This window comes from Tenrec ecaudatus, chromosome 8, assembly GCF_050624435.1.
Source record: "Tenrec ecaudatus isolate mTenEca1 chromosome 8, mTenEca1.hap1, whole genome shotgun sequence".
In the NCBI taxonomy this organism is placed as follows: Eukaryota; Metazoa; Chordata; class Mammalia; order Afrosoricida; family Tenrecidae; genus Tenrec; species Tenrec ecaudatus.
In genome coordinates, this window is record NC_134537.1 from 46,284,511 (window position 1) to 46,297,491 (window position 12,981).

The 12,981-nt window shown below is 41.2% G+C and overlaps 1 protein-coding gene across 2 annotated transcripts in view; it reads right to left on the reverse strand.

Annotated features, from left to right (window-relative positions):
- Positions 1 to 584: 584 nt before the first annotated feature.
- STXBP5L (syntaxin binding protein 5L) overlaps positions 585 to 12,981 on the reverse strand; it is a 361,575-nt gene continuing 349,178 nt past the window's right edge. For both annotated transcript variants that reach the window (XM_075555662.1, XM_075555661.1), the window contains 4 exons: positions 8,738 to 8,903; positions 5,889 to 6,000; positions 1,184 to 1,404; positions 585 to 626 (listed from right to left, as the gene is read on the reverse strand). In XM_075555662.1, the coding sequence (XP_075411777.1) occupies positions 585 to 626; positions 1,184 to 1,404; positions 5,889 to 6,000; positions 8,738 to 8,903 (541 nt within the window). The remainder of the gene's footprint in view (positions 627 to 1,183; positions 1,405 to 5,888; positions 6,001 to 8,737; positions 8,904 to 12,981) is intronic.

Consider the following 12,981-nt stretch of genomic DNA (forward strand, 5'->3'; position numbering starts at 1 on the left):
CTTCATGACAGGCAGCAAGAGCATCTCTGGGCTTTCCTGGTTGGCTTTGGGTACTTTTCTGGTAGGGGTGGTCAGTCTACTGGAAATGCACTGGTCTTCTAATGCAGGTTTTTAAATTGTAGGGTGTAGCCCAATATGTAAAAATAGTTTACTGTCCATCTTGTTTTTCTTCTGTCACAACATGCTTTTCCCCCCTGTTCCTCTTAAGATGTTAATTTATCATGCAAAGATTTTTTTTCAGTAAGTGCATTAATACTTTTTATCTGTTTGTACAGGATTTTCTTTCAAACCAGGACTCCCCATCGCTCCTAAATGTAAATCCTTAGCAAACAGCATGCCAGGACGGGAGGGAGCGCCACTCCACCAGGAAAAGGCAAACCCTGCCTCGTCTTGCAGTGTTAACCTGGGTTCCAGACTTTGGTTTGGGCCACCTTTGATGAGTCTCCCTTGTGATAACTCCGGATGGTCTGTAATGGAACATTTGTAGAAGGAACTGGCTTCTAGCAGTTGAGTCGCGGTGCTGGGAATAAATTTGGTTTCCCTGAATAATGGTTTCTCAAAGCAGTCACAACTTCTTTAGCAGTTTAGAATTGGTACCATTTCTTATCCTTGTATTTGAGCATAAGCTGCAAAGAAAAAAATGGCATCATGTTTTGAAAAAAATCTTTATAGGTACTAACTGAAGAAGCCCATATTGAACTCATTATGCATAGCTAACTACTTTCAAGTTTATACAATTGCATGGCTTCTTTTATTCTCTGAAATAAGAGCTTGATTCAAAAACCAAGCGAGCTGGGAGCCGGAATGGAAATGATTGACTTGTAACGACTGACACCAACTGGAGGGCGTGGCTCCCAGCCTCCACTCCCCTCACACTTTCTGGGGAAGTTACCTCATACCTTCTCAGCAACTATATAGAGCTAATGCCCCAGAACCGCTAGACATTTTTCATTTAAACAATCCCTGAGGATAAAGAGGTTTCAACCTATTACATTATTGAAAAAGAAACAAACCCAAAGTCTTTGTTTCCTAAATACTGAGGAACCAATATACTTACAATGAGACCCAGGGCAATCCTGACTTTTACACGTGGCATCTCTGGGGACGCGCTCTTAGGAGAACATAAAACTCTAAATCAAGTGACTGCCGTGAGGAGGCGCCCGGACCTACTCAGCTGACTTACCTCATGTGCATGTTTGGAAAACGCTTCTGCGCTGGTCATCATGCCCGCAGTTTTCTCTTCCAGCTCGCCTAGCCTCTGTCCTCGCTCGTCCAGGGCCATGCGGGCCCGCGTCAGCTCTCCCATCACCCCTCCGGCGGCGCCTTTCACCCCTTCGATCCCGCCGGGTCCAGGGATGTGCTGCGCGAGGCTCCGGGAGGCCTTTCCTGCGGACGCTTCCCCAACTGAGAATTCAAAACAGCAGTTCAAAACATTCTGTCAGAAATTCAAATCATCATTCACGCCTGTCACGAAATAAAGCATTTCTAGTAAATTCTTCTGTCATGATTCTCATTAAAATTCTCAGTTGGTGCTGCTATTTACACTAGGGGGGTTCACAAAGTTTATAAAAAGATTAGATTATCTGTCTATTTCATTTCCACACAAACGTTTTGAAACCTCCTGTGTGTCTATTTGAAGTTGATAGCACTTATTCAGGAAAAAACACCCAGGAAGACACTGCAGGAGATACTGGTTGTCATATGCACTGGATGACAGGGGCCGGGTGGCTCAGAGCTTACATGACGGGCGAAGATCCTTAAGGTCGGCTGCTCAGCAGCTGAAAGACCGGGCACTGGTGTTTGCAGTCACAGCGTCGGAGCTCAAGGGGCAGGTCTAGCCTCTCCTCACAGCGTTGCTGTCAGTCTCAGTGATTAGATGGCAGTGATTTCGGTTTTATTTGATTTATACTGTATGCCTTTTGTATTTATTTTGTTTCTTAGAGGTTCCATAAAATACGGTATAATATTATCACAGTATGTATACCCCCATCCAAAGTGAGAAAACAAAGCAATCTTGTAGCCGTGGAGTGGTTTCTGACTCCTGGTGACCCCTGTGTTGCAGACTAGAGCTTTGCTTTGTAAATTGTTAAGATGGGTCTTCTGGAAACAAACAGCCAGGATTTGTTCTTAGGAGCCTGTGGGGACATTCAAGCCCCAACTTCTTATATCAAACAAAACAAAACAATAGGTGAGTTAAGGGCTGCATCGATAACCTGTACCAGCGTGCGTTCCAATCTCAGTTCTTATCTGTTACTTAAATTTATGTTTAGATATTCATTCCAATTGTTCTCTGTTCATTTCAATATTAGTCTTTGCTGAACTTGGTTTTTCTATTATTTTTTCTTTTAAAAAAAGTTCTCTCTATGTAATACTAGATAATGAGCTATATGCTTGATGCACAACATATGTATGTTAAAAAATGTACTATATAAAAGACTAAAATTTCTCTGCTTACAAAGTACAGTTTTATTTCATTTTAAGGAACTAAAAAACTTTATATTAAATTATTGTATTAGCAGAAAGTTCTGAGCATTTCCAAGATGTACCTACCATTAAGGAGGGAATGTTGGCTTTTTCTAGTTTTATTGAGATATAATTCACAGACCGTACATCCTAATCTTCTGAAGTATACAGTTTGGTAGTTTTTGCTGAATTCAGAGTTGTCAAACATCACCATGATCTGATTTTAGAACATTTTTATCACTCCAGGAAGTAACCCCATAATTATTAGCTGTCACTCCCCAGGCCCCACTTCCTATAGTTCCTGGAAACACCAATCTACTTCCTGTCTCGGTGGATTTGCCTATTCTAGATATTTCTTTGAAATGAAATAACATGGCTTTTTATGCCTGGATTCTTCCACTTAGGATTTTTTTTTTAAGGTTCAGCCATGTTCTGGCAAGTATCAAACACTCTTCTTTTATATTCTTTCTTTTATGTGGTCAAATGATACTCCAGAGCAGTGGTTCCCAAATTTCCTCATGCTGCAACCCTGTAATACAGTTCCTCATGTTGTGGTGACCCCAACCATAACATTATTTCCATTGCTACTTCATCACTGTCATTTTGCTACTGTTATGAATTGGGCAACCCCTGTGAAAGGGTCATTCGACCTCCAAAAGGATCGTTACCAACAGGTTGGAAACCGCTTCTCTAGAAGGCAGCACTAAGATCTTTCACCTAAGTTATAAGTCCAAGAGAAACGGAGTTTTGATCTATGAGACTGCATGGTGGTAGAGGAGTGTAGAAAACAGGATTTTCTCTTCTCTCTGAAAATGTTCTCTAGTGGTTGTTTTTTTGGTTTGTTTTTTTAATGACCATTAAGCCCCGTAGCTTCTCAGCCAGTCCTCTTCACTTTCACCTGGGTGCAGCCTCAAGCATCTGGAGTCAGCAACCCTGCTGTTACCATGGAGACATAGCTCGGTGCCACAGGGACATGGCCCATGAATGCTCCCTTGGGTCTCCTTCTTCGTCTCTGTTTTACCATTTTGCTTATTCTCTATAGCTTATAAACACATGATTATTTCTTTTTACTAGTATTAATCATTTTATTGGGGGGGCTCTTACAATCTTATGACAATCCATCAATTAATTGTATTAACCAAACTTGTACATATGTTGCCATCAACACTTCCAAAACAGTTTCTTTCTACTTGAGCCCTTGGTATCAGCTCCTCTTTTTTAACCCTTCCCTCACCCACCCTCTTACCCTCGTGAATTCTTATCAAATATATATTACTGTTGTGATTATTTCTTTAGGTAAAAATTACTTTTAATGCCCCTTCCATCTCTAACTACTACTGCCTGTTGAGGAAAAGGTCTGACTGTAAGACTTCCCCAAAGTGTTGAATAAGTAAAGACCTTGGGTCCAGTACATTCTCTGATTCCGAGGCTGGGGATTGGGTCTCTTTCCCTCTTCCTGTTCTAAAGGACAAGCCTTCCCCCTGTTCTGAGCACACAGGAACTTCCTTTGTCTCTTGCTTGTCGGTAGGCAACAAATGGCACCTGGTCAACCCCACTTCTCTGCAAGGAAATGGGTCCCTGCAGCCTACACATAAGAGGGAAGGACAGTACAGATCATGTATGGATTTTGTCTCGCTCTCGCTCTTTTGTTGTTGTTGTTAATCATTTTATTGGGGGCTCTCACAGCTTTTATCACAATCCATACACACGTCCCTTGTGTCAAGCACATTTGTACATATGTTGCCATCATCATTCTCAAAACACTGTCTTTCTATTGAGCTCTTGGTATCAGCTCATTCCCCCTGTCCCTCCCCCTCTCCCCCTCAAGAACCCTTGATAATTTATTTAAAGTTTTTTTTCTCTTATGTAAGGACTTGGTCCATGTAGATGGAGTGTGTGCCTTTCATCGGCATCCTTGGACTCTGGTCAGACACTACCCCTCTGTAGGATCACTCTCCACTCTTTGGATCTCTGTCTTCACCTCCTCCCTCTCCACTCCTGTCAGACTCTGGTCACCTTCCTCCCCACCCAACCCTTAGCACATGCACGGTCCTACGTCCAAGCTCACCAACTACCCCATGCTGCTTCCACTCGGACCCTGTTCCTGGGCTGGACACCAGTGGCAGGGGCTCGGCTGTAATCTAACCACCTCTGGGGTACAGATGGCCTGCTGGACCCCTGCCTAGATGCCCTTCCCAGGTTAGGAGCGGCCCTCTGAGTCCAGCCTCCTGGACATCCGAGCTTCTCTAATATCTTAATATTACTTTCCATTATTGTTTGTGAGCATCACACGGATGAAATTTTAGTGATTTATTCTTGAATGCGAATAAACCTTGCAATCTGAATAAATAATCTGTTTACTAGCAATGGTTAAAGGCAAGCAGATTCAAAATTTCTTTTTTCCCTTTGACTATTGAATATTAGCACCTTTCTATTATAGTATGATCTACTTTTTTATTGATATGGTTATGTTCCATGTTTCTTAGGCTATTTCCTAATATGAAGTGACCAGTTTCATTTCCTTTTGGTAAGTAGGAATGATTTTCATGGTGCAAAATAAAGCAGATGAACAATCTTTTAAGATAAAAGCTAAGGGAATTTACTCCAGACTTTGCAGTCACATATTTATAGTAAGTCTGGGAAACGAGATCTTGGAAGAGAGTGTTTGTGGGCAAATTCATTATGCTCATAATTCGGAGTCTGGGAGGCAGACTCTGGTGGAGGAAGGCCTTCACATTCGTGAGTTGGAGATGTATTCCAGTAACATTCTCCTAACTAAAAGTTATTCTCCACAATGTTCCCTTGTAATAATGCCAATTTTAAGATGCTTCTTACTAATCTTACAAGCACATGGTTGCTTACTACACACCTGAGGGTTATCTGCCTGAAGGTCATCCACCAGGAGAGTGCAATCAGACCGCATTGTCCTCCTCCCCCACCCTAGTGCAGCCAACTCCTTTCTGATAAGGATCATAGATGGTTCCCCTGGAGAAGAGTCCAGGGACACGTAAGGTCAAGTCAGCTCAGGGACAGCCAAAGTTAAGCTGCCATCTTAAACTCTAGGACCTGCCCATCCTGTTACATATGTGCCTTCCTTCATGTTTCTGTGTTCCTTTCTGGTTACTTGTATGCCTCTAGTCCCTTCCCTTCCTGTTACATATATGCTTACTGGGGCTTGTTATCCCAAGATTATATAAGCCTGTCAGAGAACACATCAGCTCTCTCTCTGGTGCCGGTCTCCATGGAAGAGGTACATGCTTTGTCTCTTGAACTTTCCCTTCAATTATACAACTGCCCTTTAGGACCCATTCAGTTTTGGAGGCTGGTCCCCCACAATTAAGTTATACAACACACACACACACACATGCACACACACACACACCTTCAGTCTTGTGATAGAGGTTGACATTTAGGAGTTTACTCACAGAGCTCTTCTCTGTCAAAGGTTTGCCCACTTCCACCAAACAGTCCCTTGAGAAAGCCTCTGTTCTGCGCTTCTGGTGTCTCAATGGGAGTAAACAAATCTCCTAGCATGTCCTGTGCCAAATTGAAAGCAGAACACAAACATGATTAGATAAAGAGATATCAAATGGCCAGGTGTTTCCCATAGTGCCTAGGTTCCCAAAGTTGGCTGATCATTGGAGTCACCTGGGAATCTGGTGAATCAATAGGTCCCTTGGTTCCTCCTCTTAGAGAGTCTGATTATTTAGGATGCAAGTCAAGCCTAGGAATCTGCAGTTTTGCCAGATGCCCAGGTGATTCCAGTGATCTGCCCCATCTGGGAACCTAGGCCGTGGAGTGCCCTAAGCAGCTGGGCATAGCTCCCAGTTCTGTCCCTGGCAGTTTTCTCCTCCTCCTTTTACTTCCCTTCTCAAGTAACTAACATCCTAGATTCTTCACGATTCTAAAACAGGAAAAGTTAATGTATCTCTCCTACCATTAAATTCTACCTCTGTTCAATGATTACCGGTTTCTGACCCTTTTCCCATTGTTTATCTGGGTTCCTTCCCTGAGGCAAACAGGTACTACTTATGACACAGGATTCCCTTGATGGTAAGAGGAGGAAGGTTGGATCCATTTTTCCACCAAGTGCAAAATTATGAAACAGTTCAAAGCAATTTAAATAATTCGATAGAGGCAGTTATTGCATGGTGGGCCATGCCATTATTTTCAAGATTTGATGTATTTGAGCATGAGTGTATTAAAAATGCACATGCTCAGACTGCATCACACACACACACCAAAACAGATCCAGCCGGGTGTGCTTTGAGTACCTGGGTTTTCAGCTGTATTTCCAGGTCTTTCTGAAGTAGACCAAGGTTGAGAACCATTGGAATGGACGAATATATGGGAGAGAGAATTACTATCCAGAAGCATGAGATCTCTAATCCAGTATCAGCTTGTCTACAAACTTGCAGAAGGACCTCAGCCTTCCTTCATCTCTGTTCACTAGACGTGTGCTCTTCCCGAGTGCCTTAACCTTGGAAACAACACCACTATGCACTTAGCTCCTCAAGTCAGAAACGGAGGAGTAATTGTGGACTTCTTCCTTTCCCTCACCTCTACTTCGTATCACCTCCAAGTCCAAATGACTGCACTTCTTTTAGAGCTATTGAATTTGCTACCTTTCCTCCGTTCTCAGTGCTTGCTTCATACCCAATGCTGATTCTGACTCAGCGTGACCTTGGAAGGATAGAGTAGCTCTGCTTCACAGTGTCTCCCAAGCTGTGATCCTTCATAGTGTCTCCCAGGCTAAAACAGACTGCCATCTCTTTCTCTTGTGAAGCAATTGTGGGTTTGAACTATTGGTCTTTGGTTGGCAGCTGAGAACTTTAACCACTACAGAATCAGTGCTTATTTCCCATTTCAAACCAACTAAACCCACTGCTCTCTAGTCTGTATAGTGACCCTGTAGGAGTGCTCCTTAGCTGTAAGTCTTTATGGGAGAAGATAGTCTCTTCTTTCTCCTGTGGAGCAGCTAGTGGGTTTGAACTGTCAACCTGGAAGTTAGCAGTTGAATGTATAACCCACAGTGCCATCACACTCCCTTTCTCTACGTCAAGCCACTTTTATTTTTTACCTAAATTATTTAAAAAATCTTTTTATTTGTTCTTTCTCCCATCAGCTTTACTTCCTCAAAACCAACTACCATACTAGAGCCAGGAGATTTGTTTCTGTAAATAAATCTGCTAAAACTTTTTAAAGACTCCTAATGGCCTTAGGATAAATACCAGATTCTATAAGGAACTAAGAGCACTATTCCCTTACTCTTTTCACATGACCGACTCTGCCTGAATGTTCTTGTCTTCCTGAACCCGGGGTTTTTCGTTGGCCTCTGCTTTAGTTGAAATTATCCGTACTTTGTCCATCTCCAGTCCTCCAAACACTAGAGTGACTCATACTTATTATCCTGCAGAAATCATCTTTGCCCAACTTCTTCTTTGTCCAATCCCTTCAGCATCTGGGGCCCCCCTTATTTGTCTACTGAGCACAACACAGCCCTAAGTGTCATTTCCTACAGAGTACCATGCCCTCCACAGTAACAGGAGGGGCTGGGAGTGTGTTCTTAGAGTTTGTCCATGTACCAGGAATATAAAAACAAACACACAATAAATACTTGTTGACTAATAGTAAATAACATTTATAAAAATCTCATAATGCCCTAGACACTGTTCTTTCTATGAATTCTCGTGTAATTCTCACAGCTATGCTCCAATGTGGAGAACACAGGTAGATTAAATTACACTTCCAGAGTCATGTAAATGAATGGCCAAAATGCAACTCAAAGAGCTCAGAGCTTATAAAATATTATGGCTATTCTTGTTTTCCTCAGCTTACAAAAGCTTGTATACTTATCCTGATTCCAGACTTTGTTTACTCCTATGACACATGTCACATTGTAACTCACAGGGCATATATTATTTTGTGGGGCCCTTAAAAAATCCATGTATTCCCATACTGTATGAAAAATTTTACTAAGAATTTATAACTTTTACAAGATTCTCTGTGGGAAAAAAAGCAGCATCAGTAAAATAGACAAAAGGTTTAAGTACTCCGTGAGTGCTTTTTATAATCTCTCCTCTTTTAAAAATCTGTTTCCTGCATACCTGGTATTACACTAGAAGTTTGCCAAGGTTATAATGAAGAACATATATTCAAAACATTCCAGGAAAGGCATTATTGCTTTCACCAATAATAGTTGTCAGACATCCTCTCATCCACTCTCTTTTTAGAACCAGTTACAATGCTTTTTCCATAAATATTGATGACCTACCTGTAGATTATCACACATTTCTTGGCTATATGTTAACCGCTGGATTTCAGTAGGAGAGACAAGGTATAATGCCTGGCCTTCATTGGTGAAACAAAATGTCCGTGCTATCCTCATGTCTGTCAGTGGTAAATAATTAACATCCAGCATTGGGCGAAGACTAGGGAGGCTGTGAATGGAAAGAGAAAATCCACATCGCAAACTTACGTTGTTAGAAGCCTTTAATTCCTCTGTGTAGAAAAGAGTTATATTTTTGAAAAATGACTGTTTTATGACTATTTCTTTTTATCCCTTTGGAGGCTTAGTGGTAATAAGCTAGTGTTCCACATATTCACACACAATATAGATATTTAGAAAATGCTCTTGAAGCATTAAATTCAGTGGTTGGCAACCTCAGGGACTTCACAGGCTCCTACAGTCTGCTTCTAGTGCTTGGTGGTGGCAGAAACACCACCAGTGGAAAGAGGCTGCCTGCATATTTGCTCTCCTGAGTCAGAAAAGCCTATGCACTGACAGCCTGGGTGAGCTCACTTCACCATGTTCCTCATTCTTTTACTCCCTCTACACTCCGGAAACGGAAATTCCCTATAACCCAGTGCACCTGCACTGAAGGCATGACAATTAATCTTCGATAAAGGGCCCAAAACATTAAATGGGATAGAGCCCCGTCTCTTCAACAAATGATGCTGTCAAAATTGGGTCCCCATCCCTAGAATAATGAAAAGACCCCTAGCTCATGTACAAAAAACAAATGCAGAGAGATCAAAGACTGAAATCCCACAGGTACAAAGATCATCAAAGAGAAAATAGTGAGTAACTTAAGGACCCTGTTGCAGAACCAGTACAAGATAACAAAGGAAGCACACACAGTAGAAGACAAAATAGATGACTGGGACCTACTAAAAATGAGACACTTATGTTCATCAAAGAACTTCATCAAAGGCGTAAAAAGAGAACCCAAGGAGTGGGGGGAGGGAAGGGGGAATCCTTGGCAAAGGGACTAATCTGTAACATTATAGAAAATGGCAATACTTCAATAAGGAAAAGATGAAAAATCTAAGTGGGCAAGGGAGGGAAAAGAAAATGTTCTAAAATTGATTGTGGTAAAGATTATACAACTCTTCTGGATATAATTGAACTAATGAATTATGTGATATATGAATGAAGTGCCAATAAAACTGTTAAAAAAAAAGGTAGTGGGCAGGGGCATGGATGGACAATTTAGCAAAGAAGACATCCAAATGGCCAACAAACAAATGAAGAAATGCTCACGATCACGCGGCACCTAGGAGATGCAAATCAAAGAAACTCTGGTGGACTTTGTTCAGAAAAAGCAATCTAAGCCAAGAAAAGAAAACACAACAATAAAAAGGTGTAATCAAATTCAGGCATAGAAGGAAAAAAACAAGTCCATTGCTAAGCTCTAGGGAGAGTGGCAATCCCAACACAACAAGCAGTTCTGCTGCAGAAATACCTGGTGATCTGCTTCCCTAAAGATTACAGCCAAGTAAACCCGATGGAGTAGTCCTACTCTGTCATATGGGGTGGTTATGAGTCAGAATTGACTCGATGATACCTGTGGTGAAGTGAAAATTTTTTTATATGGCTCTTCTATCCTTGCCTCTGTAGCTCCCACCAAATGATTGGGTGGGGTCATGCAAGTACAGTGTAAAAATGGACCAATTCCTACTATTAGACGGTTAGCTTTAGTTGTCACTTGGCTGCCTATAAGAATGAGCCATTCAGAAATAGGACCAGAGGGAATTTATGGGACCAACAAGGAAAAAGAGCCCCCAGTGGAACACATTTGAAATCCCTGTCTGAAGTATCAGAGGCAGCAGACACCATGCCAAGATGAGACAAGAGGCCAAGGCAAGGAGACCAGGAAACAGAACAGAGAATCGCTGTAGAGACTATGAGACTGTGAAGCAGAGCCGTCTTCCTTGCCCACACAAGAGGTGGCCATGGAAGCACGTGGTTGAAAGGCTGAGAACCAAAAAGAGCTGGGTGCTAACTGAAGAGAAGTGTTGTGAACCAAAGACTATATCCTTAATGTTTTCCCTCCTGGCTTGTGGTGACATGTTCATTTCTTTACTAAAATCCTTTCATCACGAGTATGATCTGAGTTCTGTGTGAGCATTGCAGAGAAACAGAGTGCCATGGGAGGAACAGCTGAAGTCTGAAGAAGGTAAAAGAAGGATGGAAAGTGGAGGCACGTCCTCTGCTTTGTGGCACTCAGCGTTGGGTTAGTGGGGGAGATGGATGATCTTTCTTCCTTGTGTAACTGAAAGAGGTCTAACATGGCCCCCTGTACCCTAGTGGTTATGTGTTGGGCTGATAACTGCAAGGTCAGCAGTTTGAAATCACCAGCCTCTGTGAGGGAGAAAGATGAGACTTTCTATTCCTATAAAGAGTTGCAGTCTCAGAAACCCACAGGGGCAGTTCTACCTGTCCTACAGGGTCTCCATAAGCGGACATCTTCTGGATGGCAGGGAGGATTTTCATGAACAACAACCACAAGGAGCAATTGTTCTTAAAGTAGAGAGAGATTTTTAAAATTCTCTGCACAGGGACATTTTTACAAAGAAATTATGTCATTTAATTAAAGACGTTTTTTATTAAAAATCACTCTTTTGGCAGGAGTGACAATATTTATCTCTGATAAAGATGAAACGGTTAATTCACCAAGAAGACATAATCATAATAATCACTTACAAACCCAAAAACAGAACTCCAAAGTTAATAAAACAGATTCTAACAGCAGTGTGAAGAGAAACAGACAATTTGACAATGATAGTAGGAGATCAAACACACCATTTTTGATTAAAAACGGAACAACTAGAAAGAAACTCAACAAAGATACTGGACACTTAAATTATCACAGGTGACCAACTTGACCTCATGCATAGAACACTCCGCTCAACAGCAGCACAACACATTTGTCTGCTATGCACATGAATCATTCCCCAGACTGGACCGTATCTTTGGCCACAAAGCAAGCCTCAATAACATTAAAAAAAAAAAAGATAGTACAAAGCACAATCTCTGAGCACAATGCTATAAAACTAGAACAATGGGAAGAACAAGGAAAAAACCCAAACACATGGAAAATAAACATCTTCCTTAAATACCAATGGGTAATAAATAAAAATTTAAAAAATCATCGAATCAAGTGAAAGTTAAAGGTACTATGCCAAAACTTTTGGAATTCTCAAAAGCAGTACTCGGAGGTCAATGTATAGCAATGCGCACACACATCAAAGAGGAAAAGGAACAAAATCAATATCTCAACCTTATAACTTGAACAAACAGAAACAAATAACAAAAAGGGGAAAAAAGTGGGGGCAAGGGCAGTAACCATTGCCCAAAGAAAAGGAATAATAAACGAATAAAAAAGGAATATTAAAGAGTCTATTAGTTGCCAGATTTAGTGTTTTTCTTGTACTAACATTCTTTGACTTCTCTTTTATACTTTTATTTAACGACTCCTTGATGAGTTCTATCTTTTTAATATTCTTGTTTCCACATTGGAATTCCTAGATAGTACACCCACTAACCAAAAGGCTTGAAGTTCAAATTCAGAACACCTTGGAAGAAAAACCTTGTTATCTTTCTGAAAAAACAACCCCTTAAGATCCTATGGAGTATAATTTTACTCTGACATACACAGGATTTGGTGTCAAGGCAATAGTCTCATTTGTACTTCACCAAGCTATACTATTCTGGTCCATTTGCCAGTTTTCTGATGACTTCTTTTCAACCTCTTTCCTCAATTCTCTTCTTTCTTCCACTCACATAAATGTAGAGGTAATCAGTTTCTGTCCTCAGATCAATCTAATTCTTTGATGACCTCATTCACTGCCATCTAACCCAAACCAAATTTGTCATCAAGTCAATGAGATGACTCATAGCAATCCTCTAGGACAGGGTAGAACTGCCCCTGTGAGTTTCTGAGACTCTGTAAGGGAGTAGAAATCTCCACATTTCTCTCATCACCACCATAACTTTCACTAATTCATTGACACATGCCACTTCCAAATTTGGATCTTCTGCTAATGTTTTTATGATTCAGATCTTTGCTTCTTAAATTTCTGTTGGATGACTTATTAAAAACCAGTCACTGTGATTCTGACTCACGACAATCCCATGTGTCAGAACAGAAACGTGCTCTGTAGGTTTGTCAATGGTTGATTTTCTAATTATGACCACCTGGGTGAAATGGAATATCCAACCTTTCCATTAGCATC